The sequence below is a fragment of the Microchirus variegatus genome (genome assembly GCF_963457635.1).
Source record: "Microchirus variegatus genome assembly, chromosome: 23".
NCBI lineage: Eukaryota > Metazoa > Chordata > Actinopteri > Pleuronectiformes > Soleidae > Microchirus > Microchirus variegatus.
In genome coordinates this window covers 17194016-17212300 of record NC_139824.1, presented here as the reverse complement: position 1 = coordinate 17212300, position 18285 = coordinate 17194016, and the positions used below count along the sequence as shown (strand labels likewise).

Below are 18285 nucleotides of genomic sequence, written 5' to 3'. Positions count from 1 at the left end.
TCTGGCATAAACCAAAACGGAAATAAGTCAATTTCTGCCGAACAATTCTGAAAGAAGGAAAGAAAGACATTTCAGACTGACATTAGTTACTTTTCATTGAATGTAGCTGCCAAACAATCTCCAAAAACACAGAGAGAGAGAGAGAATGATGAAAACATCATTTTTGAAAATACTGCTATGAGAGAAAAGAGGGAAAGGAAATAAATTGGATGGAAATAAGGTTAATTAAAGCCTCCGTCTGTCCGGACAGAGTCAGAAGTACACATCGTATGTTAGTCCTGCACTGCAGTGCTGCCAATTACCCACTAAGTGACATACACTGGCAAATGCTGCCCCACTGGAGGTTTAAAGTCAATTCAGAGCAGAGCAGTGCAGAGCTTTTCACTTTTGCCTGCCAAGAGGCCTCTCTCTGAAAAGCTCGGGCTAAAAACAGAGCCCTTCTCAACGCCAGTCCAGATGGCCGACACACAGAAACAGCAGAGACGAGCAGGAAACGAAGTGAAATTGCATCAACAGAGAGGAATTCAAAACACAACACTGTGCAGCAGGAGAACGACATGTGCTTTCCCTGCCCTCTGTCACATACATGCACACTGCAGATCCACTCCGCTTTTTAGCCACTGAAGAGAATGTGGTCAAATACACGAAGGGAGAAGGAGCTCGGCAGAGAGAAATCTACACTACACCCCCCCCCCCCCCCCCAGCATTATCTGATGGGCTTGGAACTGCAGCTGGTGACGCACATCTCTGATTAAATTCGGCTCAGCCCGCCTGACTCAGCCTCAACCAATCAGACGCCAGGGAGGTAAATACACTCCGTCCCCCCCCTCCTCCCGTCTTCTGCCCGCCCATGTGAGCTTCTCCTCAACCCCCTCTTTCCCCTCAGTGGGTTGCTCTATAATATCAGTTTCTTCACGGATGTTCTCTGCTATATTACGCTGCCTTTAAACACGTTGATCTTTCCTTTTCATCTCCCAGTTCCTAATCCTGCATCACTTCACTCCAATTTATTTTTGACAACTTTCATCTAGTTTAACTCCAGCAACTTTTTTTTCTTTCTGCACCACACGATCTTTCGCTTGCCCCTCTGCTGCAAGACGGTAAAAGATTGAATTGCGTAACCAACTACGATCAAGCGAGTATTGTTCAATGACCAAGGGACGACCGGGACGCAGTTTGCACCTTTGGACGCGTCTCGCTGCGAGCACCGACACCCGACGGCGAGGAACATCTGCGTAACAGAATTCACTCGTATTACATGCACATACTTGTTGCGAGCAAAGGAAATTTAATTGTAGGCTTTTCAAATCTAATAAAGCCGAGTACAAACAGAGCTGAATGTGCTCTTTTTACGACTATTTATGTTGGCGCGGTTGTGTGTACATAATCCTGACAAAATCACAATCGCTGCAAAACAATTTGCCGTCTCAAACAAACGCATTTCCCTCTAAAATATAAAAACCGACTGTTTTGTAGTCCAAGTGCATTCATGCTACACACCCCTTATGCATGTGCATACGTCTAATTTCCTCCTAAAGCCATATTGTCAAAAAAACATGACCAAATCGCATTATTCTGTGTTTGGAAAACTGGTAAAATGATCTTTAATTTGTCAGCGCGAAGTGCTGTTTTAGCAGCAGGGTAACGTGCAGCCATTTCTCATGTAATCTCAATTTAACATGTAATGTGAATGAATGCTCCTTTGAGAGGGAAAGGTACAAGTATGTGTGCATGGAGGAAAGGTAAACGACCCAAAAACAAACAAAAACTGAGAATTAATCCATGATAGATGACCGATTGAACGGTGGTGGTAAAGTAGGATTGAATAATGGGCAAAATATCAATATATATTGCAATATATACCATTTATAAATGAAGTTCTTTACAGTAACAGGGAGAAATGAGATACCATCAAAAATACTAACTACGACTCCACTAAAACTTAATGGTATGACTCGCTCCTAACATTTATGTATTGCATTTTCTTTTCAAAATTCAAAAATAAAACAATTAAATTGCCTTTTTGATGCCTTGTTTATTGCTCTTTTTGAAAATTGCGTGCCGTTTCCTGGTGAAGAAATCCACAGCAATAAGTTGCAAGTTATTAATTTTGAATTCTTTATTGCTGGTCTAGTTCATTTTGACAAGTACTGTCATATTTCTTCCTTAAATCCTTGACGGTGTTCAACTTCAAACTCTGTAGAAAAAGACGGATATTGCAAAAAATTTAACAGAATACTGACAATGATCTCTCTGCTACCTTGGCAGCGTTAAACATCTTCGCATTTAAAAGTCAAAGCAGTTCAAGTGACAGTCGCGTAGCAGGACTTTTTTTTACGTGGGCGCGACCTTGGTGCCTCTCACTGCAGTTGAAAAGGACAAGCCAATTACAGAGGCATTTATACCGAGTGTGCACTGTAAATTTGATTAAACCCTCCAGCTGAGGCACACACTCTGCAACCTTGCAAACTTTTAATTACAGCCCTTCCTCGCACTAAATGGTTAATTACACACAATGTGCGCGAGCCAAAGAAAGAGCAAGAGCTTAAGAATAGAGAACAAGCGAGTACTGATGAAGTAGGGGGAACAAAAAAAAAAAGGAAAAAGCAGGGAGAGCTGCATAAAGGAATCAGATATACAGAGTTTAAAGCCCACGAACACGGGTGAGAGGCGAGGTCTTTTCGTGTCATTGTGAAGAGCAAATGCGACTGGTTCTCTGAGCCTAGTGCCAGGGTTCCATCATCTCTTCTGTCCATTGTGTGCAGTGTCACTTTATCACGCAGCCATGTTTACGGCAACAGGAGCCAAGGCCACGACACAGAGGCCTATAGACAAAACACTGAATGGTGCAGTGGTTTTTAAAGCTAAGAGCGTGGGGGGCTTCTTCAGTTCTGAAATATAGTGCATGATTTAAAGCGAATCTATATCCGTTTGCAACAACTTTATGCGTAATTTTACAGAAAAATAACATGCAGACATTACTGATAAACAAGTTGCCTGGCTGTTTTTGGCATGGTAACCGAGAGGCGACCAACATGCATGTGTTTATACACAAAAGGGAGGGTCAAGTGGGCGTGTCTCCGTGAGGTCCCATCTGTCAGTATTCACGGAGAAGCAGAAACCTCCCTCGCACACTCACACACAACATGAAAGGCGAGATTTGTTACCCCTCACCCTTTCCTATAAGGGAATGTTTCTATAGAGAATGGCAGTTGCTTAACACACCTCCGTTTGTGACCTCCTCCCAAACCCCTTCTCTTAAACCTTCTCTAATTTACTGCTCTCACGCCCCCTCTCCATGCCAGTTTCTCCCCCTTTTCTCTTTTTCACTCTCAGTTGCTTATCTTTGCTGTGCCATACCGGCCTGCTTGGATTATGACAGAAGTGTCCTGAAAATCCCATTTGGCTTTTTTTTTTAGCTATAATGTGGCTAATTCAGTCTGAATAAAGCACTTTAAATACATACAACCGTGATGCGAGGTCAGAGCCTGAGGAAGGACATCCGTCTGTAGAAATGCACCTTTTGAAATTAGCATCGCAAAAGGTTTATCTAAGTTTTGGAGGATTACGACCAGATGAGAAATACTGACCTAAAGGCCACATTATACTTCTACAACTGCGTAACCACGGAGACCCCTCGAGCCCTCATCGTTCGCCGTCGCGGTGCCGGATACGCGCTGCAATTTCCCGCCCGATCAGTAGGGGTCACTACACAAGGTTGTTGTGTTCTGGCTACAGTGAGCAATGGCGTCCGAGAGAGAAATGACTGTCATTGTTGTCGCAGCTGAATAACATTGAAACACAGATACTTTTGATACCAAAATGGAGACGCGAAAGACTGAGGAGACGAGTCCGGAGGTGGTCTGTACGTCCGCTAAATGTACCGTGACTGATGGCCATTGGACCGACGAGGGACATGGAAGAAGAAACCCACTTCAGGTACTTCCGAATGTCGGCTGGCATATTTGATGAACATCTACGCCGTGTGCTCCCACCGCATGTCCGTTGATGCCACCCAGAGACTGGCCGAGGACCAATCACAGCCCTTGACGTCTCCGTTGTCCCTTGACGGACACTTCAAAAATATTTCATGCAGTCGGAGACGACGGAGAGGGCTCTCCATAGCCGACGTAGAGGGCACTCCGTAACCGACGTATAGGGCTCTCCGTAACCAACGTATATGGCTCTCCGTAGAGGGCTCTACGTAACCGACGTAGAGGGCTCTCCGTAACCGACGTAGAGGACTCTCCGTAACGACGTAGAGGGCTCTACGTAACCGACGTCGAGGGCTCTCCGTAACCGACGTCGAGGGCTCTACGTAACCGACGTCGAGGGCTCTCCGTAAACCGACGTAGAGGGCTCTCCGTAACCGACGTAGAGGGCTCTCCGTAACCGACGTAGAGGGCTCTACGTAACCGACGTAGAGGGCTCTCCGTAACCGACGTAGAGGGCTCTCCGTAACCGACGTACAGGGCTCTCCGTAAACGACGTAGAGGGCTCTCCGTAACCGACGTAGAGGGCTCTCCGTAACCGACGTAGAGGGCTCTACGTTACGTAGAGGGCTCTACGTTACGTAGAGGGCTCTACATTACCGACGTAGAGGGCTCTACGTTACCGACGTAGAGGACTTTACGCAGGGGTATAAATTGGGCTTAACACTTTAATAAACCTGACTGAGGATCATTAAAATATAGGACGCCAAATAAGCAAATCTTCTCATTTGTGGTCCTAATGTGGATTTCCCAGATTTACGTCTAACATTTCTAACTTATGACACACAAACGTTGCATTAAAATCTGTTCGTAAAACAAAAACAGCACACGGAATTATCTCTTCTTTGTGGCAACTGAACACCTTTCCATGGTAACTGGAAAAATGGACACGTATCGCAGTCATACGGATTATGAAACTACGAACACATGCTGCATATGAGACCGTGCTGGCCCCTCGGATCACAGGCTGAACCTGTCATTCATATCACTGGAGCTACATCCTGTTAATCGGCCTGATATTTGACACACGGCAGCTCACTGCTGGGAGATGAGATGGGGGGGGGGGGGAGGGGCAAAGAGGCACCAAACGCTCTCTTGTCAGCAGCGTATGAGCGATCACACAACACACAGAGAAAGGCATTGTTTAAGTTTCCTTTCTCTCTCTCTCTCCTCCCTCTCTTAACATGCTTGCAGGCTGAGCACACAGGGAAGAAAAAAAAAAACAATTATGCTTCGCAGTCATAAATCCACAGGACATAACTCACGAGCTATTCACTATTATTTCGCCGAGTGTTTGTAAATGTGGTTAACGTCAGTGAAAAGCGGCACTAATGCTCGAGTAAATTAGCTTCTAATTACGCCGCGATTCAACGCAATTCCCTTTTAAGAGCGTCGACGCAATTAATAACGTGAACATTTTTCGAACGAATCGAAACACGCTCGCGTCTGAGCGCGTCTCCCGCCACTCTGGGTTAAATATAAAGCCGTGTGTAAACGTAGTGTATTTCAAAACATATTGAGAGTCGAATAAAAACAAAGCAGAAGAAACAGCGCAGGTGCGGAGGGACAAGGTAGCGACGGGGATTATCGTTTCCAATTTTCCAGCAGTGAAAAGTTGCGTAGGCGGCAAAAAAAACGGAGGCTGCGTATTTTTTTCGGATTATCGTGGTGTGAGAATGATGCGCGGTGTTAGTGTATCCTGTGTGTAGCCACCTCTCATAACTCTAAAAATACACGTACACGTCAGTGTGTGTTTACACTGGCATATGCTTACAGACACACAGAGTGTATCACAGCCTCGGTCGTTTAGCATCACCTCAGTGAAAGCACTTGATTCACCGAGAATAGACTGAAAGGTAACTGGAGTGTGCATATATTTTAATACGATCGTGTCATTTAGGAACAGTACTTTTTATGCACTCCTGTTATTTTTTTTATTCTAACGCTAGCTGGTAGGGATGTGTAGCAGTCAAGCCCACTGATTACGATTGCAGTGATTGTGATGAAGCGGCGTGTGTGCTGGCAGTGAATAATCAGCATCCCTCTGAGGTAATAGGGACTAGGAGGGAGGCTTCTGTATCACAAGTCCAGTCTGTATGTGTGTGTGTGTGATGGGTTAGGGCAGTGGGACACCCTACTTTTGGTGGCGCTCCATACGCCTAATGGGGGGGCAGAGGAGTTAATTCCACTGCACCAAAGCTTTATCTCATTTTCATACATATGAATGCGCCAGGCCCAGATCAATTACCACAAACAAATTGAAATGCCTGGGACCAAGGAGGCCCACAGAGAGAGAGAGAGAGAGAGAAGCAGAAGACGGTGTTGAGTGAGTGAGTGAGTGTGGGGGGAGGTGGTGTGTGCACGCATATGTCTATGAATTTCTGAGAGTGTACGAGGAAGGTAGAATTCACTGATATGGATGGAGAGACACAAAATCACTACTGCATACTGATTTCCTCCACTCCCTGCACACACACACACACACACACACACACACACACAGCTCCATTATTGAGTGAGTGTCACGCATGAAAACTCCACTCCTTCCAGTTCACGCCACGTTCCTTTTCAAAGATATCGCAGATGGGACGTCGTGAGCAAACAGAGGACCTGATGACTCGCAGAGCGATTAGTCCTCAAATGGGACTCGCTCGTCTTCCACTGTCTTTATCATTCTGGCCGTACGAGTTCTCGCTACATACACACAATAAGTTTCTCGTTCCGTGCGCCCCTTTTCTCTTTATCTTCCATTAAACATGGCGTAAAATAAACGTCCCTGTCATTAGACCTCGTCTGTGCAAGCACCGTCATCAACTGCCAATGGTCATTTTTGGCACTTAAGTGTTCATTGCTTCATTACTTTCTTTCCTTCTGTTATTCTAGCTATTCTATCTGGCCTCACGTTTCCCAGGTTCCTCTGCACTTTGCTACTCCTTATACTTACTTAGGGTTTGGCTTTAATCCTGCACGTTGATTTCATATTAAACGATCGTGAATTCAATACAACACTATAAAAATGACATATCACAGCAACGAGAAAGGCAAGCGGAGGAACGCTCTACACTGAGCCAAGTCAGTCACATGACCTCGATCCAAAAAAACTCTCTCTCTAAAAAAGCTTTGTCACAGCATTACAGCAAAGATGTGGTGGTGTCTTTAAAGCATTGGTTCTCAAAGTGCGGCCCGGGGGCCAACGTCGGCCCGTAGAAACATTTCTGGCGGCCCTACAATGAATTACAGTTGATAGTTTTAATCCAGGAGCTACTAAGCTTGTTAAATGTTTATTGGACATTACTGGATACAGACCAATAAGTGTAAACAAAAATACTGGGTATTTACCTGGTTTCTATATGGTGAATTTTAATGTATTATTGTGTTATAAGCTGGTAATAAGCAGGTAGCTACAGCCCCCAATTACTAGCCATTTGCCCAGTAAATATATGGTAACAGAAATGTGTTACTTGGTATTAACCTGTAATTAGAAGGTAAGAACAATGGACAAAATACTGGGTAATTACCCAGTAAATTATAAAGCGTTATCATATTAATGCTTAAATTACATTATATTACTTAACGCTAAACTGTAGAACTGCAATCTGGTCATTAAAATGATTACAAATGGGATTTATTTCTGTTTTTTTTTTTCCTTTGGCGGCCCTCAGTCCAATGTTGGGTTCCTAAATTGGCCCTCAGGTATCAAAACTTTGAGAACCCCTGCTTTACAGGGTTATCCACATCCAAAGAGCCTAAATTAAAGATGGACAGAGCCAAAACAAGAACAATATGTCACAGTCCAAATACTGTGGCTGCACCATAGTTGCAGGTGAATTCTCAAATATATTATGTAAAAAATACAGCAACACATACAGAAAGAGATAGAGAACTCATAGATATGTAAATAATACCACTGCTGCACACCATAAAATCTGTTTCTTCAACCTAATTCAATTGAAGAATGGATGAGTTTGAAGGTATTTCCATCGCCCATCAGAAACTGCAATAGAGATAGTTCAAGCTCAGGGATGTGGCAGTGAAACACAGGGAGGGTAGTTCACTGCAGGCTGATGTGGATGGGCAAGAGGATTTTGCGACAGCCAATCAGCAGGTAGCTGTTATTAAATAGGAAACGCGGTAGCAGGGCTATCAGAGGAAGAAAGTCCCAGTCCCATGACGAACACACACCTTCTCAGCCCTGATCGTATGTCTGTATCTTACTCGCTGAAGCTCAAATTAAAGCACAGGGTCGGACAATCGGACAGCTGAGACCAGCAGATGTTAATTTCTCACAATGAAAAGCAAACCGATTTTTTTTTTCCCCTCGCAATGTGCACAGAAAATCAATTTCTGCTTCTAAAAAAGAGCAACCAAGGGCACGCGAGGACACGTTTTTTTTTTTGTTTCGGCCCCATTCTCTGGAGTTCAGATGGACTCCACGCCCCTCTTTTATTCCATTTATTCTCCCCCCATCCTCCCATCCTCCCATCCTCCCATCCCCCTGCTACCACCACACACTCGAGGTGCTGTCTGGCTGCCCTCATGCTTCACTGCCTGGTGCTGCAGGCGTACTGGGCGTCACTCCACATCATTATCACACTCTGGATTTGCATTGCTGTGTGTGTGTGTGTGTGTGTGTGTCTTGGACATTTTGCCCGACATAATCGTGCATGCATGTGCAAACTGTACGTGTGCGTCCGTCCATCTGTGTACAAGAATGCAAAAAATGTTGTGCGCGTGTATAAACGCATGAATAAAATGTGCGTTTGTGTTAATCGGAGCTGATTAATGTGAATCCGTTTTTTTTAGAAGAGGAGGTAGATGAAAAGGTTGCAGGGATTTTGAACATGACTCACCTTTGGGTTTCTGATCGGCAGCCTACACGGGGAGGGAAAGAGAGAAACGTGTGTTAGCACTGATAACAGAAAGGACGACGTTGAACTAACATGGTTTAAATCAGTAAATAGATGAAAAGAGCTTCATGGCGCCATCAAGTACACTTATTCAATCTTGTCAGAAACAGTGAGTGTTAATGAGTATTTGTTTACTAAAAACGTGCATGCTAGGTTCCAGATCAGCCACAGATATTTATTATATCAAATAAAAATGTCATGATTAGGAAAGACGATTTACCTTTTTCTGAGCAATGTCTTTCTTGGTCTTTTCTTCTTGTTTTTTCTTTTTCTTTTCTTCCATCAAATGGTTCTCTTTCGTCCGTCGCTAGCTTCTCTCAGCTGTCGAGCAAAAAAAAAAGGGGAGAGCGTAATGAGTGAGACGTGAAGGAAAAGGGCAACGACAGATTAAACTCGCGGACGAACGTGCATAAAGTCGGTAAACGCACATTTCCGAACGTCTTCCCTGTGACTCGCAAGTGAAACGAATGTGGAAAAAACCTTTTCGTTCACAATCATCACTTCTGAGGAGCATTTTCCCCTCATCTTAGAAACGACCGAAAAACTGAAGGCTGGTTCAAAGATAGAGAATGTGAAGAAAAGAAAATAGCGAGGGATTAAACAATAATACACTGAAGGCTAAAAGACTGACAAAATAAGGTACAAGGCATTTTCTTTTTCCAAGGACTTGTTTTCAGTGGGTCAAACCAAATATCTAGCCTGAGGAAATGGAGAGGGCCAGAGTAACTCAGTGTTTCCTTTGGCTCAGCCTTGGCGATATCTCCTAGAAACAAGCAAAGGGACTGAATGTGTGTTTAGTCCCTACTAAGTGCAACGGATGCTAATATATAATACGACACAACTCCACGACGAATCAATAATACAACATGTCTTAAATCATCATCTCCATATCAGTTGAAAAAAGTGGCCTTTTCTGATGAGAACATACCATGTACAATAAGCCATTGTGCTTTAGCCTTATGAACTATAAGGACACTGTTATACACTACTCACAAAAAGTTAGGGATGTTTGTGGCTTTTGGATTCAATTACAGAATGCACTATAACCATTACAGGTGAACTTAGGTTAACCTTCTCTAAACCTTTGAATGCACATGTCCAATTGTTCAGTGGTAGAATATCACTGTAGCATGAACTTTTCATACAGATATTGTCGAATATCCCCAGCTCTTTGTGAGTAGCGTATTTCTAAGACTGTAGGACATGGACAGTCTTAGTTTTAAGAGCTAATTTAAGACTCGTATGAAAATAGAAAATTGAGAGAGATCAAATAATAACAGAAATAACCTTTTGTTCTATACATACATATGAATCCGAACTTAAATGCATGAATGAATCATAATTCTCAGGCAAGAGGTTTAACGGAAGGCTTTGCTCCAACTGCCACTGCCCACTAAACAGGAGGAGGTGGCTGTCAATCAAAGTGACAGGAGAGGCCTCAAACAGACTGCATGATGGTGGGGCAGCGAGCGAGAGGAAGAAAGAGATTCGGCAGACGAGGGCTGGACGTACGTAAACAGGGACGGACGGAGATACGGAAGAGACAATGGACGAGTATCGAGCAAAAGCCTGGGAAAGACTGAAAAGGTGATATTCCTCGATTACCGTTTTCTTTTGCGTTGCCTTTTTATCTTCCTCTCCATATGCCTCTAATAGTCACACAAACAATCCTATTTTTTTTTCCACACTGCAGCCCCGGGGGCAGAAAGCCCTCAGGTACCGTCAACAACTCCGAGCGTGCCATCAAATATTCCAACAACGAGAAGACAGATGCTTTACCAAAGAGGAAATTGTGCCACTAAAATGAGTCGAGAACAGTTTTCTTTCCCCATCAGTTGCTTTAACGACAGATATTGCAGCTGACTGTGGTTGTGCCCCATCTGGTTACTACTTCTACTGTCACACACACACACACACAGGAAATGAGGGTTGGGGAAATTGGGTCAAGAGGTACACACAAACACAACGTACGCCACACCTGCAAAATAATAGGGACTGAATATCCCTCTGCATCAATTATAAAAGGAGTGCTTTGTACTGCATTGATTTACTCTATGAAGAAAACGGTTGCTGTGTGAAAGAGGAGATGGCCGACAGAGCTGACGCAGACATTGCTAAAGTTAGATTCCCTTATGTCCTCCGTTGCCCCCACATACGTCTTTACCTGCCTCTGTTCTATCCTGTCTGTCTGTATGCAGTGCTGACACCAGCACCTTCTCCACCACTGACCCTGGGGTGTCTCCAAGCATCAGATTTACTCTCGTTGACAGTACGACACTGCGGTTAGGAAAAATCTGTCATGTTTTGGAGTCCGTCTTGTTTTAACGTCGGCATTAAGAGAAGATAAATACGATATATTAAAAGAGATTTGCTTATTTATGTTCCTGCTAGCTGGCGAGCAGTTTACTGACGCATCCAAGAGTTGTCTTTAACGTTTTATATCTATATATATATATAAAAAAAAAACACAGCTTTGGGTTATTGGAAATGTCCACTAGCTATTGTACGAGCAGAAACAAGCATGTGATTCAGCTCCCCTTGTACTGAATGAATGCAGAGTCTCTGGGGCCGCAAGGGAAAATGTGAATAATTTGCATGGCAGCGGAGGCAGGATCCTCTCATCCTCTGCTGCAAAAGACAGCCCCGTGTCCTTGGACCGTAGAGCTGCTAAGCAATAGAGAAGGAGGCTTGACAACAGGAACACTCTGTACAGGAATGAAGAAGCTCACTTGCTCACTCACACACACATCGCCTCGTATAAAAACACACAGACACACACGTGGGGGGGGGGGTTTTGATGTACACAGGCGGGAGGTAGTCTGTCAGAAGCCTGTCTTTTTTCCTGCCAGGCATTGCGGAGGAGAGGGGAGGTGGGAAGAGGATAAGGCGAGATGAGGGTGGGGGTAGAAAGCAGATGCAGAGCAACACCAATTAAGAACGACAGCCGCCGTCAGAGAACCAGACGGAGAGCAAAGGAGAAAGAGAGAAGGAACCCTCAGTGAAAGTGAGAGGAAAAACTGAACAAAGCTATATCGGTGCAGAGAGCTGGTGGGGGGATTTTCGGGGGGTGGGGCGTGACACCGAAATATCCGCGCAGCCTGATTATTTGTACCCAGAGACGCGTGCAGAAATATGAAGGAAAAAAAACATGCACAAGTGAAAGAAAGTGCTGCTTCACTTGTGTTAAGAAGAGAGAGAACTTCAAGGGCTGCAAGAGGAAAAACGTGTAACTCCATGTGTTCTGAAAGCCTATCAGAAACAACCGCAGGCGAGAGCAAATCACAAAGGACGAGGAAGAAAAACGGAAGAAGAGGGACCTTCCTCTCTAGGAAGAAACAGAAGTAATAGGTCGTAGCCGCAGAGTGTGGCGAATCCACTCCCAACCTCTATTACCTTTCAGCCAGCCAGCCCATTCCTGTGGCATTAGGAGAAGCCACGGGGACTCTGCTGAGCCTTATTACATGGAACATTATCATGGACAGCCCTGGGGGAATTATTCTTCAATACCTGCTAGAGACCGCAAACTACTGCCCCCGTAAATGTGTGTTTATTTAACCTGAAGAGCTTTGGTGGGGGAAAAACAAGCCTTGTAAATTCCACACAGTTGAGAAGCAGTAATAACAGAGCGGTGTCGTCGTCGGTGGTGGTGTGTGTTTCCATCCCTCCATCGCACAAACAGTCTCGCTGCGTGGTTTGTAAAGCATTCCGTTCATAGCGGCTTCACTTTCAGCAGGTGGAGAGAAGTGGTGAAAACACACGAGACACTTTGGTGCTTCTAGACTGCGGTGAAATAATAATAATAATAATCTTGGTCGGGGTGTCGTGGCTGAGAGAGAGAAAGGATGTGTGGAGGTGGAGGTGGAGGTGGAGGTGGTGGGGGGGAGGCATGATGGAGTAAGAAAGTTAAAGCGTCAGATAGCGAGAGAAAGTCGAGGCTGTGCTATAAATAAATAAAAGCTTTGAGGTTTGCCTCCAGAAAATTAGCTCTCAGCGTCTTTGGCTGCTTCCTCCGCCAAGTCGATATGAGAAACTTCAACAGTGGCAGCTCATTAAACGGGGGAAAACAGCACAATGCACGAGACCAAACAGGCCTTCTCTCTGCCAGCACCAAAGCTAGAGCTTATTGAATTCAAGGGGAAGCTGTCGTGTACTGGTGTGTACGTGTGCTTTGCCTCATGATTGCTTTGTAGTTGGTGTGAATGTGAGGTTGTGCGTGCACTGCATATTTTTTTTGCAGTGTAATATCAAATGTCCGATTTTTGAAGTTAAAAATAAGTAGATAAATAAATGAAAATTGCAAAATCATTGCTCAGCCCATACTGGACTATAGACAACTGAGACTTGTTATCCGCAATTCTTGCTATAAATAACTTACTTTCTAATGCAGACATATTTAAGATTGTAAAACATAAATCAGTAAAAGTAGCATTTAAAATTATACAAAATTCGACAGTTTTATAATTAAACATTAGCAAAGAAAAGATAACACTGATAGTTTTTGCTTATTAGGCCAAATTGTTATTGTCTTCTATAATTAACGTCTTATTTAATTTAAATTGGGCTACACCAAACTCTTACGTCACAAGAAATGTTTCATTGACCTAATTCTAGTTCTGATAGTTATGATGAATCACAGAAAGCTCTAAAGAACGTGCTGTAACAGTCAAATACAGTAAAGGTAAAGATATTAGGTCCAATGTAAGGACAGAAAGCACATGCTAGTGCAAGTCACGCAGCCTTTACTGTGATATTTGGAAGTCCTGTTACATAATGGGTAAGGTCTAGTGATGGTTCGGAGCAGGAAAAGGGGAACATTGGACGTCGGATGTCCCGCAGATTTTCTGTCAGCCACCATGTGATGCCTCGCTCCTTTTCTACCAGGTCTCTCCAATTAGCCGACATGGAGCTGAGAGGGAGAGGCGAGGGAGGGAGGCCCCCGCCAGACCTCGGCACATTGAGCATTCCTCTGGACCCCTGCCAAGACTCACAGGCAGGACCTCACCGATTCCAGCTTTGCCTGCCCCATCCCCAACCCCCCCCCCCCCCCCCCCGCTTCCATCACGACCTGGCTTACCCCTGGTGTGGCCCCTAAACCCCCCCCCCCCCACAAGCAGCAGCAAACCTGAATGAAATATCTAAAACCCCTTTAACACAAAAGCTCTGTATGACATAACGATACGAGATGTGAACATGAGTTTAACCAATGTTCTACAGGTCAAAAACAATTATCTGGTCACTGCCCCTCACACTGAAAGACTGAAACTATACTTTATATTCTCCACTTATAACATATGCATTTGACAATTTCATTAGCTTGCACACATCCAACCAGGCAGAAGCGAGTTTGTGGCCGACCGTACAAGACGATAAGATTTTCAGTATCACAACATGATCTCGGTCATCTCTTACCAAAGCAGATCAGTGTCAGAGCTAAAGAGTCGACAAAAAAAGTGCAGTAGCAACCATCGCTGATCTAAACAAAGTCGAACCCAACAGCCTGGCAAGTCTTTATCCTTCTCCCCTTTTTCTCCAAAACAGCATCCATAGAGCAGAGCAAAAGGGTAATGGCTTTTAGTGGCATTACACTGAATCAAGCCGATTCCACTGTCTGAACCCCCCACACCCCCACACCCCCCTTATGGGAAACAGCACCCTGTGGTGGGGTTAAGCGTATTATCTATCACGGCTGTGCCAGTTGTTTGAAATGCCTCATAATCACAGGCTCAGTAGCTACTGTGGTCAGGCTTGGGTTGAGGTCAACGACAGGGGAAAAGGCACCGACAACACGAGCGACTAAGCAGCATGTGTCAGGGTCAACACAACAATGACGCCGAACAAGTTGCAAACCACTGTACAAAAATCATAATATAGGGTAAGAGTGGCAGAAGAAGAAGGAACATCCAAGATACAAAGACCGGAGTAATGGAAGCAATCTGAGGATTGAGCTATTGTTGATGTTCTGTCTCTACAGGGTTAGACAAGAGGAAGTAAGCTTTTTAAAAACGTACGATCCTGCTCATTGATAAGAGGCTACAGACAAAGTTACTGCCAGGGTTTGTGCTCGTGGCTTTGTTGCATTACACTCTAATCAAAACAGTGTCTGGATGCCAACAGCCCCAGAGCCTGGTTGCATCCACAGCCAACATGGGTGAAGGGTTTCCTGCTAGCACGCTGCCAAAATGCATGCTGAAAAAGATGTATTATTATTATTATTCATTGAGCCCAGGCCGCCAGTGTGAGACTGAATTTCTCACCTTGTGATGGGAAAGAATCAATATTACACTTTTAGATGTGGACGCCGTGAAGTCGATGGTGTTGGTATAGATTGATAGACTTCATGTCCACGTTCTTCCAAGATTATTAGTTTTATAGTATTTGCTCCTAACCGCATATTTACCCGAGTGCCCCAAAGATGAGCTACCTGTTGTGGCTACACCGTTCTAATCGGGGGGCAACTATTTGGTATGGCAGAATTCCATGTCTTATTTTTCCTTCGCCTATTCATAAGTTTTGCACACACCAAAGGTACCATGCAAGATATGTTCACAGACACCCTCTTATTGCTTACTTGTCAGCCTTTGGGAAAGGGAATATGGAACAAGGCTGTTTGTGCGTGTGTGTCTGTAAGCCAGCTGGGTGTCTTGGGCGTGCAGGGGGGGGGGCAGTTCACAACCTGATTAACAATCGCAGGACATTAACGCTGAGCGCCCGAGCTGTGAACTCGACACAAAACAGTGACACAATCTCCCGTGGCGCAAATCAACAGGCATTTACATGTTGTGTTAGCCACACAAGCACGTAGACAACAACACGCTTCCATTCCAAGACACGGCAAAAGCAGACATGCAAAAATGCACATAAATAATGTGTGTATGTGTGTGTCACTGATTTTCATTTCACCACCTCACTGGTGTGTGACGATAGAGATTAGACAGTGATGACAGAGATGTCAGAGAGGAGGTGGGGGGTGGGAAGGAAAAGAGGTTCGAAATTGAACAGGAAATTATGTACTTCAATTAAGACGTGCGGAGGAGATATTAAAAGCTATACCCCAGTGCCTGGGGACAGGACCGAGGAAGGACGGGAGGCGGGGGGGGGGGGTATGCGATGGAAGGTGACAGTTAAATCAGAATCCCTGGGTTTCTCACTGAGCCGGAGGGTGGAAAAGAGACAGGACAGCAATTTTAAATAAGGTACTAGGACTCGGCGTAGCGAAATGCACGGTAGCGTGCAAAGATACATGATGTGATAGACTATCGTTTTTTGGTAGATGTTATCAGATAGTCGCAAAAAGAAAAACCACTGCGACTACAATATGCAAGACAATGCAAAATTATACTTTGTCAGCAACTGTGCAATCGGGCGAACGATTCCTTTGCAATACATGAGCACAATCTCACAATTTCTGTGACTACAGAGACTTAGTGCTGGGCAGACAGTGCAAATAAAATCCATCCACATGTGCACACAGAGTGTTCTGGTCCACTCAGCCAATCGGGAAAGAGCGATGATATAACACACAAGTTCCCAACATTTTTCACATCGAACATCATGCATACGCAGGAAGGAGAATCCCCACCAACATCCATCCAACATCACATATATCCCCAAAATACTCTTAAACCCTTAAATAGCACTGTTAAAGGCTTTTCAATGTGATATTAAACACAGTTTTATTTTATAATTTGGTTTGATTTGCAACAATATTAATCATTGGTAGACTATGAGTGAGTTGCACACCATACATTAATTATTATATATATTTTTTCTTGTTTTATTTACATTGCATCACATAGATGTCACGTCTGTGCACCATATGATCTCCATTCAGGGGACCACTCCGCTTGCTCATCCCTCCCAACATGATAAGAAAAGCCATTGATTTTGAAACTTACCTCGCTTTTAACCACAGCTTTCAGTCGAGAGCAGGTGCATGGCAGAAAAAAGGATGCAAGAAAATCATTCTCCGGTGTCTCTCTCTCACAAAAAAAAAAGTTACCCGTAAGGAGATGGAGCAGACTTCACAGATGAGCCGTCTGCTGCTGGAGAAGATACCGAGGTAAACAGGGGGCTACCCGAGCCCGATATGACGTTGCACACAGCGGGTACACACGGCAACGTATGCATTAAAAACAAGATTTAAAATAATAAAAGAAGAAATATCACCGAGAAATTACAATGTTTGTTAAAAACGTCACGATATAAGGGGGCGGGGGAGGAACCGGAGCACCACTAACAACAATAACACAATAAAATCGCGAATAAAAACGACTTTAAATTGTAAGCTAATGTTAGCTAGTAGTAGTAGTAGCTGAAAAATCATTCAGGCAGCTTTCGTGGAAAAAATTTGCCGATGACTTCTCGCAAGCCCACGGTCGCCGTCAGTCAGTCAGTCAGTCAGTCAACTTGTCTTAAAGTGCAAAAAAAAAGAAAAGGAAAACGTTTTGTTTTTGTTTAGGTCGCCAGCTGCACGCAAAAAAACCAAGCGCTGGCTATCGCGAACGCAACGTGAGAAACGACTCCGGGGAAATACATTCTGCGCGGATCCAGACGGCGGAGCGGACGGTCATGGCAGGCGGTTCAGTGGGCTCCCGTTGACAGTGCTCTCGCAGCCATTTTGTTCAAACTAACAACACTGCAGTCTCTCTCTCTCTCTCCCTCTCCTCCTCCTCCTCCTGCCTCCTCCTCCCAGAGAGCGGACACACCCGGAAGTGGCTCGACGTACGTCACTCCCGACCAACCGCAACGCCAGACGCCGACTCCGCCCACCGGCTCCGCGGCCCCGCCCCATTGCTGTTCTCTCCAATCCTCTCCATGGACACGGAGGGTGGATGTGACAGTGTGGCAGCTCACATTTCCACAGGAACTGCTGAAGCATGCAGCAAAAACACTGTACTGGGAGGTTTATAATATGATATAATATTAATATATTACATATTAATCGCATAATTTAAATGTTTCAGAGGCGAGCAATAACACAAACGTGAGGATGAATTCCAATTCCTTTGCTTAATCCTCAATCTTAACCCTCAATCTCAAAAATGTGCTGTCCCGATTCTCAGAAAAATTAAGTTGAGGGCCAAGTTTAAGGGCTGTATCGCCCTCAATATTGAGATTTTTTTACGAGACCACACTTGGGAGCAAGGGCTACCCAGAATGCATTGCGTGTTTTCACGTAACAAAGATGGCGTCGAAAGCAGCGAAGCGAGCGCGATACAAATGAAGTGTTTTCTTTGTTAATAGAGATATAAAAATGATGTATTATCTTAGTTTAGGCCCATATTATGGATAACTGACGTCATTGTTGCGTAAACATTTATTTTCATTTTACGATCTTTTGTCAATAGTCGGCCTGGCGCGCACGCGCGATGGTTTGCTATTGTTGA

General features: G+C 44.4%; 1 protein-coding gene across 1 annotated transcript in view; it reads right to left on the bottom strand.

Moving 5' to 3' along the window:
• Positions 1–16808, bottom strand: part of tnrc6c2 (trinucleotide repeat containing adaptor 6C2) — a gene marked incomplete at its 3' end in the record, with an annotated part of 36613 nt that extends 19805 nt beyond the window's left edge. The window contains exons 1-3 of the mRNA XM_083909234.1: positions 16795–16808; positions 9120–9220; positions 8843–8864 (exon numbers count right to left, since the gene is read on the bottom strand). Coding sequence (XP_083765360.1) covers positions 8843–8864; positions 9120–9182 — 85 coding nt within the window. The 5' untranslated portion in view covers positions 9183–9220; positions 16795–16808. The remainder of the gene's footprint in view (positions 1–8842; positions 8865–9119; positions 9221–16794) is intronic.
• Positions 16809–18285: the final 1477 nt, after the last annotated feature.